Below are 19000 nucleotides of genomic sequence, written 5' to 3' on the forward strand. Positions count from 1 at the left end.
AAGTGGGCTTTAAAAATGGTCAAGGGGGTTGCAAAATGGTGAAGGGGGCTTTAAAAATGGTCAAGGCAGCTGAAAAATGGTCATGTTGGGTTAGAAAATGGTCAAGGGGGCTGAGAAAATGGTCAAGTTGGGTTATAAAATGGTCAAGGGGGCTGAGAAAATGGTCAAGGGAGCTGAGAAGTGGTCAAGTTAGGTTATAAAATGGTCAAGGGGGCTGAAAAGTGGTCAAGGGGGCTGAGAAGTGGTCAGGTTGGGTTATAAAATGGTCAAGGGGGCTGAGCAAATGGTCAAGGGAGCTGAGAAGTGGTCAGGTTGGGTTATAAAATGGTCAAGGGGGCTGAGAAAATGGTCAAGGGGGCTGAGAAGTGGTCAAGTTAGGTTATAAAATGGTCAAGGGGGCTGAAAAGTGGTCAAGGGGGCTGAGAAGTGGTCAGGTTGGGTTATAAAATGGTCAAGGGGGCTGAGAAAATGGTCAAGGGGGCTGAGAAGTGGTCAAGTTAGGTTATAAAATGGTCAAGGGGGCTGAGAAAATGGTCAAGGGGGCTGAGAAGTGGTCAAGTTGGGTTATAAAATGGTCAAGGGGGCTGAGAAAATGGTCAAGGGGGCTGAGAAGTGGTCAAGTTGGGTTATAAAATGGTCAAGGGGCTGAGCAAATGGTCAAGGGAGCTGAGAAGTGGTCAAGTTGGGTTATAAAATGGTCAAGGGGCTGAGCAAATGGTCAAGGGAGCTGAGAAGTGGTCAGGTTGGGTTATAAAATGGTCAAGGGGGCTGAGAAAATGGTCAAGGGGGCTGAGAAGTGGTCAAGTTGGGTTATAAAATGGTCAAGGGGGCTGAGCAAATGGTCAAGGGGGCTGAGAAGTGGTCAAGTTGGGTTATAAAATGGTCAAGGGACTGAGCAAATGGTCAAGGGGGCTGAGAAGTGGTCAGGTTGGGTTATAAAATGGTCAAGGGAGCTGAGAAGTGGTCAGGTTGGGTTATAAAATGGTCAAGGGGGCTGAGAAGTGGTCAAGTTGGGTTATAAAATGGTCAAGGGGGCTGAGCAAATGGTCAAGGGGGCTGAGCAAATGGTCAAGGGGGCTGAGGAGTGGTCAAGTTGGGTTATAAAATGGTCAAGGGGCTGAGAAAATGGTCAAGGGAGCTGAGAAGTGGTCAAGTTGGGTTATAAAATGGTCAAGGGGCTGAGAAAATGGTCAAGGGAGCTGAGAAGTAGTCAACTTGGGTTATAAAATGGTCGAAGGGGCTGTAAAAATGGTCAAGGGGGCTGAGAAGTGGTCAACTTGGGTTATAAAATGGTCAAGGGGGCTGAGAAAATGGTCAGGGGGGCTGAGAAGTGGTCAAGTTAGGTTATAAAATGGTCAAGGGGGCTGAAAAGTGGTCAAGGGGGCTGAGAAGTGGTCAAGTTGGGTTATAAAATGGTCAAGCGGCTGAAAAGTGGTCAAAGGGGCTTTAAAAATTGTCAAGGGGGCTTTAAAAAGGGTCAGGGGGGCTGAGAAGTGGTCAAGTTGGGTTATAAAATGGTCAAGGGGCTGAAAAGTGGTCAAAGGGGCTTTAACAATGGTCAGGGGGGCTTTAAAAAGGGTCAGGGGGGGCTTTAAAAATGGTCAAGGGGGCTGAGAAGTGGTCAAGTTGGGTTATAAAATGGACAACGGGGCTTTAAAAATGGTCAAGGGGGCTGAGAAGAGGTCAAGTTGGGTTATAAAATGGTCAAGGGGCTGAAAAGTGGTCAAAGGGGCTGAGAAGAGGTCAAGTTGGGTTATAAAATGGTCAAGGGGGCTGAGAAAATGGTCAAGGTGGCTGAGAAGTGGTCAAGTTGGGTTATAAAATGGTCAAGGGGGCTGAGAAAATGGTCAAGGGGGCTGAGAAGTGGTCAGGTTGGGTTATAAAATGGTCAAGGGGGCTGAGAAAATGGTCAAGGTGGCTGAGAAGTGGTCAAGTTGGGTTATAAAATGGTCAAGGGGGCTGAGCAAATGGTCAAGGGAGCTGAGAAGTGGTCAAGTTGGGTTATAAAATGGTCAAGGGACTGAGCAAATGGTCAAGGGGGCTGAGAAGTGGTCAGGTTGGGTTATAAAATGGTCAAGGGAGCTGAGAAGTGGTCAGGTTGGGTTATAAAATGGTCAAGGGGGCTGAGAAGTGGTCAAGTTGGGTTATAAAATGGTCAAGGGGGCTGAGCAAATGGTCAAGGGGGCTGAGCAAATGGTCAAGGGGGCTGAGGAGTGGTCAAGTTGGGTTATAAAATGGTCAAGGGGCTGAGAAAATGGTCAAGGGAGCTGAGAAGTGGTCAAGTTGGGTTATAAAATGGTCAAGGGGCTGAGAAAATGGTCAAGGGAGCTGAGAAGTAGTCAACTTGGGTTATAAAATGGTCGAAGGGGCTGTAAAAATGGTCAAGGGGGCTGAGAAGTGGTCAACTTGGGTTATAAAATGGTCAAGGGGGCTGAGAAAATGGTCAGGGGGGCTGAGAAGTGGTCAAGTTAGGTTATAAAATGGTCAAGGGGGCTGAAAAGTGGTCAAGGGGGCTGAGAAGTGGTCAAGTTGGGTTATAAAATGGTCAAGCGGCTGAAAAGTGGTCAAAGGGGCTTTAAAAATTGTCAAGGGGGCTTTAAAAAGGGTCAGGGGGGCTGAGAAGTGGTCAAGTTGGGTTATAAAATGGTCAAGGGGCTGAAAAGTGGTCAAAGGGGCTTTAAAAATGGTCAGGGGGGCTTTAAAAAGGGTCAGGGGGGGCTTTAAAAATGGTCAAGGGGGCTGAGAAGTGGTCAAGTTGGGTTATAAAATGGACAACGGGGCTTTAAAAATGGTCAAGGGGGCTGAGAAGTGGTCAAGTTGGGTTATAAAATGGACAACGGGGCTTTAAAAATGGTCAAGGGGGCTGAGAAGAGGTCAAGTTGGGTTATAAAATGGTCAAGGGGCTGAAAAGTGGTCAAAGGGGCTGAGAAGAGGTCAAGTTGGGTTATAAAATGGTCAAGGGGGCTGAGCAAATGGTCAAGGGGGCTGAGAAGTGGTCAGGTTGGGTTATAAAATGGTCAAGGGGGCTGAGAAAATGGTCAAGGGGGCTGAGAAGTGGTCAAGTTGGGTTATAAAATGGTCAAGGGGGCTGAGCAAATGGTCAAGGGAGCTGAGAAGTGGTCAGGTTGGGTTATAAAATGGTCAAGGGGGCTGAGCAAATGGTCAAGGGGGCTGAGAAGTGGTCAGGTTGGGTTATAAAATGGTCAAGGGGGCTGAGCAAATGGTCAAGGGGGCTGAGAAGTGGTCAGGTTGGGTTATAAAATGGTCAAGGGGGCTGAGCAAATGGTCAAGGGGGCTGAGAAGTGGTCAGGTTGGGTTATAAAATGGTCAAGGGGGCTGAGAAAATGGTCAAGTTGGGTTATAAAATGGTCAAGGGGGCTGAGAAAATGGTCAAGTTGGGTTATAAAATGGTCAAGGGGGCTGAGCAAATAGTCAAGGGGGCTGAGAAGTGGTCAACTTGGGTTATAAAATGGTCGAAGGGGCTGTAAAAATGGTCAAGGGGGCTGAGAAGTGGTCAAGTTAGGTTATAAAATGGTCAAGGGGGCTGAGAAAATGGTGAAGGGGGCTGAAAAGTGGTCAAAGGGGCTTTAAAAGTGGTCAGGGGGGGCTTTAAAAATGGTCAAGGGGGCTGAGAAGTGGTCAAGGGAGCTGAGAAGTGGTCAAGTTGGGTTATAAAATGGTCAAGGGGGCTGAGCAAATGGTCAAGGGAGCTGAGAAGTGGTCAAGTTGGGTTATAAAATGGTCAAGGGGGCTGAGCAAATGGTCAAGGGGGCTGAGAAGTGGTCAAGTTAGGTTATAAAATGGTCAAGGGGGCTGAAAAGTGGTCAAAGGGGCTTTAAAAGTGGTCAGGGGGGGGGCTTTAAAAATGGTCAGGGGGGCTGAGAAGTGGTCAAGTTAGGTTATAAAATGGTCAAGCAGCTGAAAAGTGGTCAAAGGGGCTTTAAAAATGGTCAGGGGGGCTTTAAAAAGGGTCAAGGGGGCTGAGAAGTGGTCAAGTTGGGTTATAAAATGGACAACGGGGCTTTAAAAATGGTCAAGGGGGCTGAGAAGAGGTCAAGTTGGGTTATAAAATGGTCAAGGGGCTGAAAAGTGGTCAAAGGGGCTGAGAAGAGGTCAAGTTGGGTTATAAAATGGTCAAGGGGGCTGAGCAAATGGTCAAGGGGGCTGAGAAGTGGTCAGGTTGGGTTATAAAATGGTCAAGGGGGCTGAAAAGTGGTCAAATTGGGTTATAAAATGTTCCAAGGGGGCTTTAAAAATGGTCAGGCTGCGTCAGAAAATGGTCAAGAGGGCCTCAACAAGATGGCCGGTGGGGAGGGGGGGAGGGGGGAGGGATTCAAATTCCAACCGTCTTCTTCCCCCTTTCCCGGCCGCCTGGGCGCTGATTGACGGCCGACCGGGCCAGTGGGGAAGGGGAGGGGCGGGGCGGCGGGCCGGCCGGGCCAATGGGGAGGGCGAGGGGCGGGCACTTCCGGGCCCGGCCGACTACATAAGGAGGGCGCCCGGGCCGGGCCACTTCCTGTCCGGCCCGGGCTGCCGGCGAGAGCGGAGCTCCTCCTCCTCCTACAGAGGCAGCTGAGGCCAGCTCCCCCTGAGCCCCCCCTCCCCAAAATAACTCTGCCCCCCCCCCCCAACCTGACATGGAGGACTAGGTAACCCTGGTCTGCCTTGACTGGGGGGGGGGGGGCATGTCGAACAGACCCTCTTAAAGGGGCCGCTCTTAAAGGGACCGCTCTTAAAGGGGCCACACCCTCCGGACCGTTTGGGTTGGGGGGGGGTCTGCGAATTCGCATGGGGACCCGCCCCCGACTTGCCGGCACGTCGCCCGCGGCGGCTCTTAAGGGGCCTCCGGCGGAGCGCGTTTTCTTAAAGGGGCCACGGTTTTATTCGCCGCCCCCCCCCCCCCCCCCCGCCCCATACCCCGCCCCATACCCCGCCACCCCGGGGGTGGAGCGGGAGAGGCGGCGCGAAGCCCGGCCGAGAGGTGGCACGGGTGAGAAGGGGTCCCGGAGTCGTTTAGAAGTCCCCGTTTACCCCCCCCCCCCAACCCCCACCCAGCGATGTCACGGGGGGGAGGGGGTGGGTTGACAAGGGCCAGGCGGGTCTTTCATCGGGGACCGTGGAGTTTCGCGACTGACGGAGGGAGTCCCGGAGTTTGGAGACTGAGGGAGGGAGTCCCGGAGTTTGGAGACTGAGGGAGGGAGTCCCGTAGTTTGGAGACTGAGGGAGGGAGTCCCGGAGTTTGGAGACTGAGGGAGGGAGTCGCGGAGTTTGGAGACTGAGGGAGGGAGTCCCGGAGTTTGGAGACTGAGGGAGGGAGTGTTGGAGTTTGGAGACTGAGGGAGGGAGTTGTGGAGTTTGGAGACTGAGGGAGGGAGTCGCGGAGTTTGGAGACTGAGGGAGGGAGTCCCGGAGTTTGGAGACTGAGGGAGGGAGTCGCGGAGTTTGGAGACTGAGGGAGGGAGTGTTGGAGTTTGGAGACTGAGGGAGGGCATCCCGGAGTTTGGAGACTGAGGGAGGGAGTGGCGGAGTTTGGAGACTGAGGGAGGGAGTCGCGGAGTTTGGAGACTGAGGGAGGGAGTCGCGGAGTTTGGGGACTGAGGGAGGGAGTGTTGGAGTTTGGAGACTGAGGGAGGGAGTCGCGGAGTTTGGAGACTGAGGGAGGGAGTCGCGGAGTTTGGAGACTGAGGGAGGGAGTCCCGGAGTTTGGAGACTGAGGGAGGGAGTGGCGGAGTTTGGGGACTGAGGGAGGGAGTCGCGGAGTTTGGAGACTGAGGGAGGGAGTCGCGGAGTTTGGAGACTGAGGGAGGGAGTCCCGGAGTTTGGAGACTGAGGGAGGGAGTCCCGGAGTTTGGAGACTGAGGGAGGGAGTCGCGGAGTTTGGAGACTGAGGGAGGGAGTCCCGGAGTTTGGGGACTGAGGGAGGGAGTCCCGGAGTTTGGAGACTGAGGGAGGGAGTGTTGGAGTTTGGAGACTGTGGGAGGGAGTCCCTGAGTTTGGAGACTGAGGGAGGGAGTCCCGGAGTTTGGAGACTGAGGGAGGGAGTCGCGGAGTTTGGGGACTGAGGGAGGGAGTCCCGGAGTTTGGAGACTGAGGGAGGGAGTCGCGGAGTTTGGAGACTGAGGGAGGGAGTCCTGGAGTTTGGAGACTGAGGGAGGGAGTGTCGGAGTTTGGAGACTGAGGGAGGGAGTCGCGGAGTTTGGAGGCTGAGGGAGGGAGTCCTGGAGCTTGGAGACTGAAGGAGGGAGTCGCGGAGTTTGGAGACTGAGGGAGGGAGTCCCGGAGTTTGGAGACTGAGGGAGGGAGTCCCGGAGTTTGGAGACTGAGGAAGGGAGTCGCGGAGTTTGGAGACTGAGGAAGGGAGTCCCGGAGTTTGGAGACTGAGGGAGGGAGTGTCGGAGTTTGGAGACTGAGTGAGGGAGTCCCGGAGTTTGGAGACTGAGGGAGGGAGTGTTGGAGTTTGGAGACTGAGGGAGGGAGTCGCGGAGTTTGGAGACTGAGGGAGGGAGTGTCGGAGTTTGGGGACTGAGGGAGGGAGTGTTGGAGTTTGGAGACTGAGGGAGGGAGTCGCGGAGTTTGGAGACGGAAACAGCCCCCCACACGCACCGCAACCCGGAGATGTTTTGAGTTTCCAGTTGTGCTGCGAGTGAGGGGGGAGGGGTGGAGATTGTGAGACTTCCTGCAGCCGAACATCGCCCGGGCACGTTGTCCCGGAAGCCGCAGCAGTTAATCAGCTTCCTCGAAACTAATCTCAGAGCAGCGAATGTGCAGAACTCCAGGAAGTACTCCTGCACTCTGCGAATTCCCCAACGGTTCCTCGAAACCAGGACACCGACACCCCAGAGACGCTAAATGTTCAATGGTCTGTGTAATGTCCTGGGAGTGTCTGACAAGGACAGTGTCGAGGGAGCTTTACTCTGTATCTAACCCCGTGCTGTACCTGTCCTGGGAGTGTTTGATGGGGACAGTGTCGAGGGAGCTTTACTCTGTATCTAACCCCGTGCTGTACCTGTCCTGGGAGTGTTTGATGGGGACAGCGTGGAGGGAGCTTTACTCTGTATCTAACCCCGTGCTGTACCTGTCCTGGGAGTGTTTGATGGGGACAGTGTAGAGGGAGCTTTACTGTGTATCTAACCCCGTGCTGTACCTGTCCTGGGAGTGTTTGATGGGGACAGTGTAGAGGGAGCTTTACTCTGTATCTAACCCTGCGCTGTACCTGTCCTGGGAGTGTTTGATGGGGACAGTGTAGAGGGAGCTTTACTCTGTATCTAACCCCGTCCTGTACCTGTCCTGGAGTGTTTGATGGGGACAGTGTGGAGGGAGCTTTACTCTGTATCTAACACCGTGCTGTACCTGTCCTGGGAGTGTTTGATGGGGACAGTGTAGAGGGAGCTTTACTCTGTATCTAACCCCGTGCTGTACCTGTCCTGGGAGTGTTTGATGGGGACAGTGTAGAGGGAGCTTTACTCTGTATCTAACCCCGTGCTGTACCTGTCCTGGGAGTGTTTGATGGGGACAGTGTAGAGGGAGCTTTACTCTGTATCTAACCCCGTGCTGTACCTGTCCTGGGAGTGTTTGATGGGGACAGTGTAGAGGGAGCTTTACTCTGTATCTAACCCCGTGCTGTACCTGCCCTGGGAGTGTTTGATGGGGACAGTGTAGAGGGAGCTTTACTCTGTATCTAACCCCGTGCTGTATCTGTCCTGGGAGTGTTTGATGGGGACAGTGTAGAGGGAGCTTTACTCTGTATCTAACCCCGTGCTGTACCTGTCCTGGGAGTGTTTGATGGGGACAGTGTAGAGGGAGCTTTACTCTGTATCTAACCCCGTCCTGTACCTGTCCTGGAGTGTTTGATGGGGACAGTGTGGAGGGAGCTTTACTCTGTATCTAACACCGTGCTGTACCTGTCCTGGGAGTGTTTGATGGGGACAGTGTAGAGGGAGCTTTACTCTGTATCTAACCCCGTGCTGTACCTGTCCTGGGAGTGTTTGATGGGGACAGTGTAGAGGGAGCTTTACTCTGTATCTAACCCCGTGCTGTACCTGTCCTGGGAGTGTTTGATGGGGACAGTGTAGAGGGAGCTTTACTCTGTATCTAACCCCGTGCTGTACCTGTCCTGGGAGTGTTTGATGGGGACAGTGTAGAGGGAGCTTTACTCTGTATCTAACCCTTTGCTGTACCTGTCCTGGGAGTGTGTGATGGGGACAGTGTAGAGGGAGCTTTACTCTGTATCTAACCCCGTGCTGTCCCTGTCCTGGGAGTGTTTGATGGGGACAGTGTAAAGGGAGCTTTACTCTGTATCTAACCCCGTGCTGTACCTGTCCTGGGAGTGTTTGATGGGGACAGTGTAGAGAGAGCTTTACTCTGTATCTAACCCCGTGCTGTACCTGTCCTGGGAGTGTTTGATGGGGACAGTGGAAAGGGAGCTTTACTCTGTATCTAACCCCGTGCTGTACCTGTCCTGGGAGTGTATGATGGGGACAGTGTAGAGGGAGCTTTACTCTGTATCTAACCCTTTGCTGTACCTGTCCTGGGAGTGTGTGATGGGGACAGTGTAGAGGGAGCTTTACTCTGTATCTAACCCCGTGCTGTCCCTGTCCTGGGAGTGTTTGATGGGGACAGTGTAGAGGGAGCTTTACTCTGTATCTAACCCTTTGCTGTACCTGTCCTGGGAGTGTGTGATGGGGACAGTGTAGAGGGAGCTTTACTCTGTATCTAACCCCGTGCTGTACCTGTCCTGGGAGTGTTTGGTGGGGACAGTGTAAAGGGAGCTTTACTCTGTATCTAACCCCGTGCTGTACCTGTCCTGAGAGTGTTTGATGGGGACAGTGTAGAGGGAGCTTTACTCTGTATCTAACCCCGTGCTGTACCTGTCCTGGGAGTGTTTAATGGGGACAGTGTAGAGGGAGCTTTACTCTGTATCTAACCCCGTGCTGTACCTGTCCTGGGAGAGTTTGATGGGGACAGTGTTAAGGGACCCGGAGCGAATCTCCCTCCATGCTCTGGGGCGGTGATGGGACGACGCTGGGGATGATATTTGAGGAGTGTATCATCGATCTCTCCTCTTCCTACAGGTCTAACTGCCGAACATGTCCCTTGACGAACTGAAGTATGTGGCCGTGTTGGCCGGTTCGATCCCCGTTGGCCTGTTTATGCAGCAAACCGGTTGGTATTTTCGTCGGGGACATTTGTCAGTGTGGGTGAGAGATGGTCAAAGATTCATCATCCTGTCATGTGTCAGTCAATGTGCTTCCTCCAGTCGACAGTGAGCCCTGCACTGTCGGAGGGAGATGTCTATACTCTAGGATTTGAGCTCCATAATCCAGGCCGACACTCCCCCCGGTGCCAGTACTGAGGGAGCGCCGCACTGTCGGGGGTAGATGTCTATACTCTAGGATTTGAGCTCCATAATCCAGGCCGACACTCCCCCCGGTGCCAGTACTGAGGGAGCCCTGCACTGTCGGAGGGAGATGTCTATACTCTAGGATTTGAGCTCCATAATCCAGGCCGACACTCCCCCCGGTGCCAGTACTGAGGGAGCGCTGCACTGTCGGAGGGAGATGTCTATACGCTAGGATTTGAGCTCCATAATCCAGGCCGACACTCCCCCCGGTGCCAGTACTGAGGGAGCGCTGCACTGTCGGAGGTAGATGTCTATACTCTAGGATTTGAGCTCCATAATCCAGGCCGACACTCCCCCCGGTGCCAGTACTGAGGGAGCGCTGCACTGTCGGAGGGAGATGTCTATACTCTAGTATTTGAGCTCCATAATCCAGGCCGACACCCCCCCCGGTGCCAGTACTGAGGGAGCGCCGCACTGTCGGAGGGAGATGTCTATACTCTAGGATTTGAGCTCCAGAATCCAGGCCCACACTCCCCCCGGTGCCAGTACTGAGGGAGCGCCGCACTGTCAGAGGGTCAGTACTGAGGGAGTGCTGCACTGTCAGAGGGTCAGTACTGAGGGAGTGCCGCACTGTCAGAGGGTCAGTACTGAGGGAGCGCTGCACTGTCGGAGGGAGATGTCTATACTCTAGGATTTGAGCGCTATAATCCAGGCCGACACTCCCCCTGGTACCAGGACTGAGGGAGCGCTGCACTGTCGGAGGTAGATGTCTATACTCTAGGATTTGAGCGCTATAATCCAGGCCCACACTCCCCCTGGTACCAGGACTGAGGGAGCGCCGCACTGTCGGAGGTAGATGTATATACTCTAGGATTTGAGCGCTATAATCCAGGCCGACACTCCCCCTGGTGCCAGTACTGAGGGAGCGCCGCACTGTCGGAGGGAGATGTATATACTCTAGGATTTGAGCGCTATAATCCAGGCCGACACTCCCCCCGGTGCCAGTACTGAGGGAGCGCCGCACTGTCGGAGGGAGATGTCTATACTCTAGGATTTGAGCGCTATAATCCAGGCCGACACTCCCCCTGGTACCAGGACTGAGGGAGCGCCGCACTGCCGATGTACACAGCGAGTTGGCGGGAGAATATTTGAGCATGCGGAACGTTGTCTTCGCAGGGACCCTGGTGAGGGGACTGGCGGCCTCCCTGTTTGGATTCGGTCTCGTCTTCGCGACCTGTGGGTTCCACACGCTGCACTCCCTCGTCACCATCCTGGGAACGTGGGTGATCATCCGCTTTTTGACCAGGTGAGTCCCTCGCCCCGGGCCCGCGTGGCGTCTGGCGGATTTAGCGGGGGCGGGAGGGGCTGACCTGGTCCCGTAGCCTCGAACGTTGATCCCAGAAGACCGAGCAGCAGAATTAGGCCACTCGGCCCATCGGGTCTGCTCCGCCGTTCTATCCTGGCTGATATTTTCTCCTCCCCGTTCTCCTGCCTTCTCCCCGTAACCCCCGATCCCCCTTATTAATCAGGAACCGATCTATCTCGGCCTTAAAGACACTCAGCGATGTGGCCTCCACAGCCGTCTGCGGCAAAGACTTCCACAGATTCACCTCCCTCTGGCTGGAGAAATTCCTCCTCATCTCTGTTTGAAAGGATCGTCCCTTCGGTCTGAGATTGTGTCCCCTCTGCTTCTAGTTTTTCCTACAAGTGGAAACGTCCTATCCAGGCCGGGCCGTATCCTGTAAGTTTCAATAAGATCCCCCCCCTCATCCTTCTAAACTCCCAACGAGTACAGACCCAGAGTCCTCGGCCGTTTCCTCGTACGACAAGCTCTTCGTCCCGGGGATCGTTCTTGTGAACCTCTCTCTGGACCCTTTCCAGCACGTCCTTCCTTCGATACGGGGCCCAAAACTGCTCCCGATGCTCCAAATGGGGCCTGAGCCGAGCCTCAGAGGTCCACCCCTGGCCTTGTATTCTCGCCCTCTCGACATGAACGCGAACATTGCCCGTCCGAACCGCCGACTGGACCCTCACGTTAACCGTCAGAGAACCGCGAGCAAGGCTCCTGGGTCCCTCTGTCCTGATTCCCCGGTGTCTCCCCGTGGGAGTCGGTGCCGAGATTCCTGCTTCCAACGTGCCCAACCTCAGACGTCTCCACATCGTATTCCATCAGCACCCTCTTCGCTCTCTGCGAGCCTGTCCGAGCCCCCCCCGCTTCCTCGATACTACCTGTCCCTCTACAGTTACAGAGGAACAGGAGGAGGCCCATTCAGCCCCTCGAGCCTGTTACACAGGTCCAGGAGGAGGCCCATTCAGCCCCTCGAGCCTGTTACACAGGAACAGGAGGAGGCCCATTCAGCCCCCTGCTCGAGCCTGTTACACAGGAACAGGAGGAGGCCCATTCAGCCCCTCGAGCCTGTTACACAGGAACAGGAGGAGGCCCATTCAGCCCCTCGAGCCTGTTACACAGGAACAGCAGGAGGCCCATTCAGCCCCTCTAGCCTGTTACACAGGAACAGGAGGAGGCCCATTCAGCCCCTCGAGCCTGTTACACAGGACCAGGAGGAGGCCCATTCAGCCCCTCGAGTCTGTTACACCGGAACAGGAGGAGGCCCATTCAGCCCCCTCCTCGAGTCTGTTACACAGGAACAGGAGGAGGCCCATTCAGCCCCTCGAGCCTGTTACACAGGAACAGGAGGAGCCCATTCAGCCCCTCGAGTCCGTTGCACAGGAACAGGAGGAGGCCCATTCAGCCCCTCGAGCCTGTTACACCGGAACAGGAGGAGGCCCATTCAGCCCCCTCCTCGAGCCTGTTACACAGGAACAGGAGGAGGCCCATTCAGCCCCCTCCTCGAGCCTGTTACACAGGAACAGGAGGAGGCCCATTCATTGCCCCTCCTCGAGGCAGTTACACAGGAACAGGAGGAGGCCCATTCAGTCCCCTCCTCGAGCCTGTTACACAGGAACAGGAGGAGGCCCATTCATCCCCTCGAGCCTGTTACACAGGAACAGGAGGAGGCCCATTCAGCCCCCTCCTCGAGCCTGTTACACAGGAACAGGAGGAGGCCCATTCAGCCCCCTCCTCGAGCCTGTCACACAGGAACAGGAGGAGGCCCATTTCAGCCCCTCCTCCGAGTCTGTTACACAGGACCAGGAGGAGGCCCATTCATCCCCCTCCTCGAGCCTGTTACACAGGAACAGGGGGAGGCCCATTCAAGACGAGTGTCCCAAATGCCTTTTTCGCCTCCCCATTAGCGACTTCAGAGATCTATTGACAAGCAGGCCACGGCCCCCTTGTTCCGGGTAACTGCCCAGTGTGGTGTCAATTATTGGATACTTCCTCGTCGAATTGCTCCCTCCAAAGTGCACCACCTCTTACCTTTCCGGGTTAAACTCCATCTGCCCATGTGACCATCCCGTCCATATCTTGCAACCCAAGACACTCAACCTCATCCTCAAACTTACTGACCCCGCCCCCCCACATAGTCATCTGTGCCGTTTTCTATATATGACAACTAATAGAGGGCCGTCCACCGTCACCCTCTGTCTCCCGACTGTTCAGCCAGCTTTGAATCTCCCTTAGCAAGTCCCCCCCCCCCCTCAATCCCGTGCGCGTTTGCCTTCTTGAGAAAGTCCCGTGAGCAGCTTGGTGGGGGGGGGGGGGGGGGCTTCGGTGGGGTGCTCTTTCCAAGGGGTGGGGGGGGGGCTTCGGTGGGGTGCTCTTTCCAAGGGCCGGTGTAGACACGATGGGCCGAATGGCCTCCTTCTGCCCTGTAGATTCTACGATCCGCGTTCGGAATTTGTCGAAGGCGTTGCGGAAATCTAGATACGCTACATCAAGCACACTACCCTCGTCGATCCTCCCCGAAACAGAAATTCGATCAGCTTGGGGGGAGTTCGGTGGACCGTGGTGTTGTTGAATGGGGGTTTCTATCTGACGGGGCGAGAGAATGCTAATTTGAATCTTAATTTGACATCTCTACTCTCTGTTCCGTCCCCAGGCATTGCTACAACCTCACTCTATTATGGACCTTCTCGTACCTCCTATTTTTCCGGCTGCAAAACCTCGTGCAGTTTCCTGTCCCCACCCCATTCGCCAACGCGGTTCAACTCCTCCTGACCCTGAAGGTGAGATTTTATTAAGTGCAGATCTTAGCCCCCCTCCTGTTCCTGTGTAACGGGCTCGAGGTGCTGAATGGGCCTCCTCCTGTTCCTGTGTAACGGGCTCGAGGGGCTGAATGGGCCTCCTCCTGTTCCTGTGTAACAGGCTCGAGCAGGGGGCTGAATGGGCCTCCTCCTGTTCCTGTGTAACAGACTCGAGGGGCTGAATGGGCCTCCTCCTGTTCCTGTGTAACAGGCTCGAGGGGCTGAATGGGCCTCCTCCTGTTCCTGTGTAACAGACTCGAGGAGGGGGCTGAATGGGCCCCCTCCTGTTCCTGTGCAACAGGCTCGAGGGGCTGAATGGGCCACCTCCTATCCCTGTGTAACAGGCTCGAGGGGTTGAATGGGCCTCCTCCTGTCCCTGTGTAACAGGCTCGAGGGGCCGAATTGGCCTCCTCCTGTTCCTGTGTAACAGGCTCGAGGGGCCGAATGGGCCTCCTCCTGTTCCTGTGTAACAGGCTCGAGGGGTTGAATGGGCCTCCTCCTGTCCCTGTGTAACAGGCTCGAGGGGCCGAATTGGCCTCCTCCTGTTCCTGTGTAACAGGCTCGAGGGGCCGAATGGGCCTCCTCCTGTTCCTGTGTGACAGGCTCGAGGGGGGCTGAATGGGCCTCCTCCTGTTTCTGTGTAACAGACTCGAGGGGCTGAATGGGCCCCCTCCTGTTCCTGTGTAACAGACTCGAGGAGGGGGCTGAATGGGCCTCCTCCTGTTCCTGTGTAAGAGGCTCGAGGAGGGGGCTGAATGGGCCTCCTCCTGTTCCTGTGTAACTCACTCGAGGGGCTGAATGGGCCTCCTGTCCTTTGTAACAGGCTCGAGGGGCTGAATGGGCCTCCGCCTGTTCCTGTGTAACAGGCTCGAGGAGGGGGCTGAATGGGCCTCCTCCTGTTCCTGTGTAACAGGCTCGAGGAGGGGGCTGAATGGGCCTCCTCCTGTTCCTGTGTAACAGGCTCGAGGGGCTGAATGGGCCTCCTCCTGTTCCTGTGTAACAGACTCGAGGGGCTGAATGGGCCTCCTCCTGTTCCTGTGTAACAGGCTCGAGCAGGGGGCTGAATAGGCCTCCTCCTGTTCCTGTGTAACAGGCTCGAGGGGCTGAATAGGCCTCCTCCTGTTCCTGTGTAACAGGCTCGAGGGGCTGAATGGGCCTCCTCCTGTTCCTGTGTAACTGGCTCGAGTGGCTGAATGGGCCTCTGCCTGTTCCTGTGTAACAGGCTCGAGGGGCTGAATGGGCCTCCTCCTGTTCCTGTGTAACAGGCTCGAGGAGGGGGCCGAATGGGCCTCCTCCTGTTCCTGTGTAACAGACTCGAGGGGCTGAATGGGCCTCCTCCTGTTCCTGTGTAACAGACTCGAGGGGCTGAATGGGCCTCCTCCTGTTCCTGTGTCACAGTCTCGAGGGGCTGAATGGGCCTCCTCCTGTTCCTGTGTAACAGGCTCGAGGGGCTGAATGGGCCTCCTCCTGTTCCTGTGTAACAGGCTCGAGGAGGGGGCTGAATGGGCCTCCTCCTGTTCCTGTGTAACAGGCTCGAGGATGGGGCTGAATGGGCCTCCTCCTGTTCCTGTGTAACAGTCTCGAGGGGCTGAATGGGCCTCCTCCTGTTCCTGTGTAACAGACTCGAGGAGGGGGCTGAATGGGCCTCCTCCTGTTCCTGTGTGACAGGCTCGAGGGGCTGAATGGGCCTCCTCCTGTTCCTGTGTAACAGGCTCGAGGAGGGGGCTGAATGGGCCTCCTCCTGTTCCTGTGTAAGAGGCTCGAGGAGGGGGCTGAATGGGCCTCCTCCTGTTCCTATGTAACAGACTCGAGGAGGGGGCTGAATGGGCCTCCCCCTGTTCCTGTGTAACTCAGTCGAGGAGGGGGCTGAATGGGCCTCCTCCTGTTCCTGTGTGACAGGCTCGAGGAGGGGGCTGAATGGGCTTCCTCCTGTTCCTGTGTGACAGGCTCGAGGAGGGGGCTGAATGTGCCTCCTCCTGTTCCCGTGTGACAGGCTCGAGGAGGGGGCTGAATGGGCCTCCTCCTGTTCCTGTGTAACAGGCTCGAGGGGCTGAATGGGCCTCCTCCTGTTCCTGTGTAACGGACTCGAGGAGGGGGCTGAATGGGCCTGTTCCTGTGTAACAGGCTCGAGGGGCTGAATGGGCCACATCCTGTTGCTGTGTAACAGGCTCGAGGAGGGGGCTGAAACGGCCTCCTCCTGTTCCTGTGTAACAGGCTCGAGGGGCTGAATGGGCCTCCTCCTGTTCCTGTGTAACAGGCTCGAGGAATGGGCTGAATGGGCCTCCTCCTGTTCCTGTGTAACAGGCTCGAGGAGGGGGCTGAAACGGCCTCCTCCTGTTCCTGTGTAACAGGCTCGAGGGGCTGAATGGGCCTCCTCCTGTTCCTGTGTAACAGGCTCGAGGAGGGGGCTGAATGGGCCTCCTCCTGTTCCTGTGTAACAGGCTCGAGGGGCTGAATGGGCCACATCCTGTTGCTGTGTAACAGGCTCGAGGAGGGGGCTGAAACGGCCTCCTCCTGTTCCTGTGTAACAGGCTCGAGGGGCTGAATGGGCCTCCTCCTGTTCCTGTGTAACAGGCTCGAGGAATGGGCTGAATGGGCCTCCTCCTGTTCCTGTGTAACAGGCTCGAGGAGGGGGCTGAAACGGCCTCCTCCTGTTCCTGTGTAACAGGCTCGAGGGGCTGAATGGGCCTCCTCCTGTTCCTGTGTAACAGGCTCGAGGAGGGGGCTGAATGGGCCTCCTCCTGTTCCTGTGTAACAGGCTCGAGGAGGGGGCTGAATGGGCCTCCTCCTGTTCCGGTGTCACAGGCTCGAGGGGCTGAATGGGCCTCCTCCTGTTCCTGTGTAACAGGCTCGAGGGGCTGAATGGGCCTCCTCCTCTTCCTGTGTAACAGGCTCGAGGGGCTGAATGGGCCTCCTCCTGTTCCTGTGTAACAGACTCGAGGGGCCGAATGGGCCTCCTCCTGTTCCTGTGTAACTGGCTTGAGGAGGGGGCTGAATGGGCCTCCTCCTGTTCCGGTGTCACAGGCTCGAGGGGCTGAATGGGCCTCCTCCTGTTCCTGTGTAACAGGCTCGAGGGGCTGAATGGGCCTCCTCCTCTTCCTGTGTAACAGGCTCGAGGGGCTGAATGGGCCTCCTCCTGTTCCTGTGTAACAGACTCGAGGGGCCGAATGGGCCTCCTCCTGTTCCTGTGTAACTGGCTTGAGGAGGGGGCTGAATGGGCCTCCTCCTGTTCCGGTGTCACAGGCTCGAGGGGCCGAATGGGCCTCCTCCTGTTCCTGTGTAACAGGCTCGAGGAGGGGGCAGAATCGGCCTCCTCCTGTTCCTGTGTAACAGGCTCGAGCAGGGGGCTGAATGGGCCTCCTCCTGTTCCTGTGTAACAGGCTCGAGGAGGTGGCTGAATGGGCCTCCTCCTGTTCCTGTGTAACAGGCTCGAGGGGCTGAATGGGCCTCCTCCTGTTCCTGTGTAACAGACTCGAGGGGCCCGAATGGGCCTCCTCCTGTTCCTGTGTAACAGGCTCGAGGGGCTGAATGGGCCTCCTCCTGTTCCTGTGTAACAGGCTCGAGCAGAGGGCTGAATGGGCCTCCTCCTGTTCCTGTGTAACAGACTCGAGGGGCCGAATGGGCCTCCTCCTGTTCCTGTGTAACAGGCTCGAGGGGCTGAATCGGCCTCCTCCTGTTCCTGTGTAACAGACTCGAGGGGCCGAATGGGCCTCCTCCTGTTCCTCTCCTGTCACACTTTGCTTGTCCTCCGCAGATGGTCAGCCTCGCGGCCGAGTTACAGAGGGCGTACGTGGATTCGGTATCGAGGCAGGTCGAGCAAGCTGCTCCCTCGAGGAGGAGGTTAATTCTCAGCCTCATGCCTGGTTTGAAAGACATGATCTTCTATAGTTACTGCTACCTGGGAATAATGACAGGTTAGAGACGCACGTTCGCTGTGCGCGGCCTGGTGCCCTCAGGAACGCTCTCCCCCGCTCTCTCTCCCCCGCTCTCTCTCCCCCGCTCTCTCTCCACCGCTCTCCCCCCTCTCTCTCCCCCCGCTCTCTCTCCCCCGCTCTCTCTCCCCCGCTCTCTCTCCCCCGCTCTCTCTCCCCCGCTCTCTCTCCCCCGCTCTCTCTCCCCCGCTCTCTCTCCCCCGCTCTCTCTCCCCCCGCTCTCTCTCCCCGCTCTCTCTCCCCCGCTCTCTCTCCCCCGCTCTCTCTCCCCCGCTCTCTCTCCCCCGCTCTCTCTCCCCCGCTCTCTCTCCCCCGCTCTCTCTCCCCCGCTCTCTCTCCCCCGCTCTCTCTCCCCGCTCTCTCTCCCCCCGCTCTCTCTCCCCCGCTCTCTCTCCCCCGCTCTCTCTCCCCCGCTCTCTCTCCCCCGCTCTCTCTCCCCCGCTCTCTCTCCCCCGCTCTCTCTCCCCCGCTCTCTCTCCCCCGCTCTCTCTCCCCCGCTCTCTCTCCCCCGCTCTCTCTCCCCCGCTCTCTCTCCCCCGCTCTCTCTCCCCCGCTCTCTCTCCCCCGCTCTCTCTCCCCCGCTCTCTCTCCCCCGCTCTCTCTCCCCCGCTCTCTCTCCCCCGCTCTCTCTCCCCCGCTCTCTCTCCCCCGCTCTCTCTCCCCCGCTCTCTCTCCCCCGCTCTCTCTCCCCCGCTCTCTCTCCCCCGCTCTCTCTCCCCCGCTCTCTCTCCCCCGCTCTCTCTCCCCCGCTCTCTCTCCCCCGCTCTCTCTCCCCCGCTCTCTCTCCCCCGCTCTCTCTCCCCCGCTCTCTCTCCCCCGCTCTCTCTCCCCCGCTCTCTCTCCCCCGCTCTCTCTCCCCCGCTCTCTCTCCCCCGCTCTCTCTCCCCCGCTCTCTCTCCCCCGCTCTCTCTCCCCCCGCTCTCTCTCCCCCCGCTCTCTCTCCCCCGCTCTCTCTCCCCCGCTCTCTCTCCCCCGCTCTCTCTCCCCCGCTCTCTCTCCCCCGCTCTCTCTCCCCCGCTCTCTCTCCCCCGCTCTCTCTCCCCCGCTCTCTCTCCCCCGCTCTCTCTCCCCCGCTCTCTCTCCCCCGCTCTCTCTCCCCCGCTCTCTCTCCCCGCTCTCTCTCCCCCGCTCTCTCTCCCCCGCTCTCTCTCCCCCGCTCTCTCTCCCCCGCTCTCTCTCCCCCGCTCTCTCTCCCCCGCTCTCTCTCCCCCGCTCTCTCTCCCCCGCTCTCTCTCCCCGCTCTCTCTCCCCCGCTCTCTCTCCCCCGCTCTCTCTCCCCGCTCTCTCTCCCCCGCTCTCTCTCCCCCGCTCTCTCTCCCCCGCTCTCTCTCCCCCGCTCTCTCTCCCCCGCTCTCTCTCCCCCGCTCTCTCTCCCCCGCTCTCTCTCCCCCGCTCTCTCTCCCCCGCTCTCTCTCCCCCGCTCTCTCTCCCCCGCTCTCTCTCCCCCGCTCTCTCTCCCCCGCTCTCTCTCCCCCGCTCTCTCTCCCCCGCTCTCTCTCCCCCGCTCTCTCTCCCCCGCTCTCTCTCCCCCGCTCTCTCTCCCCCCGCTCTCTCTCCCCCGCTCTCTCACCCCCGCTCTCTC

The 19000-nt window shown here is 57.3% G+C and overlaps 1 protein-coding gene across 1 annotated transcript; it reads left to right on the forward strand.

The window, feature by feature from the left end:
- Positions 1-6636: 6636 nt before the first annotated feature.
- On the forward strand, positions 6637-17400 carry LOC140407740 (lysophospholipid acyltransferase 7-like; the record flags this gene model as incomplete). The annotated part of the gene is made up of 5 exons (XM_072495031.1): positions 6637-6859; positions 9072-9162; positions 10517-10646; positions 13342-13468; positions 17241-17400. Coding segments are annotated over exons 2-5 (493 nt in total), but the record flags the coding sequence as incomplete, so codon positions are not given.
- Positions 17401-19000: the final 1600 nt, after the last annotated feature.

Source organism: Scyliorhinus torazame, unplaced genomic scaffold (assembly GCF_047496885.1).
Source record: "Scyliorhinus torazame isolate Kashiwa2021f unplaced genomic scaffold, sScyTor2.1 scaffold_1924, whole genome shotgun sequence".
In the NCBI taxonomy this organism is placed as follows: Eukaryota; Metazoa; Chordata; class Chondrichthyes; order Carcharhiniformes; family Scyliorhinidae; genus Scyliorhinus; species Scyliorhinus torazame.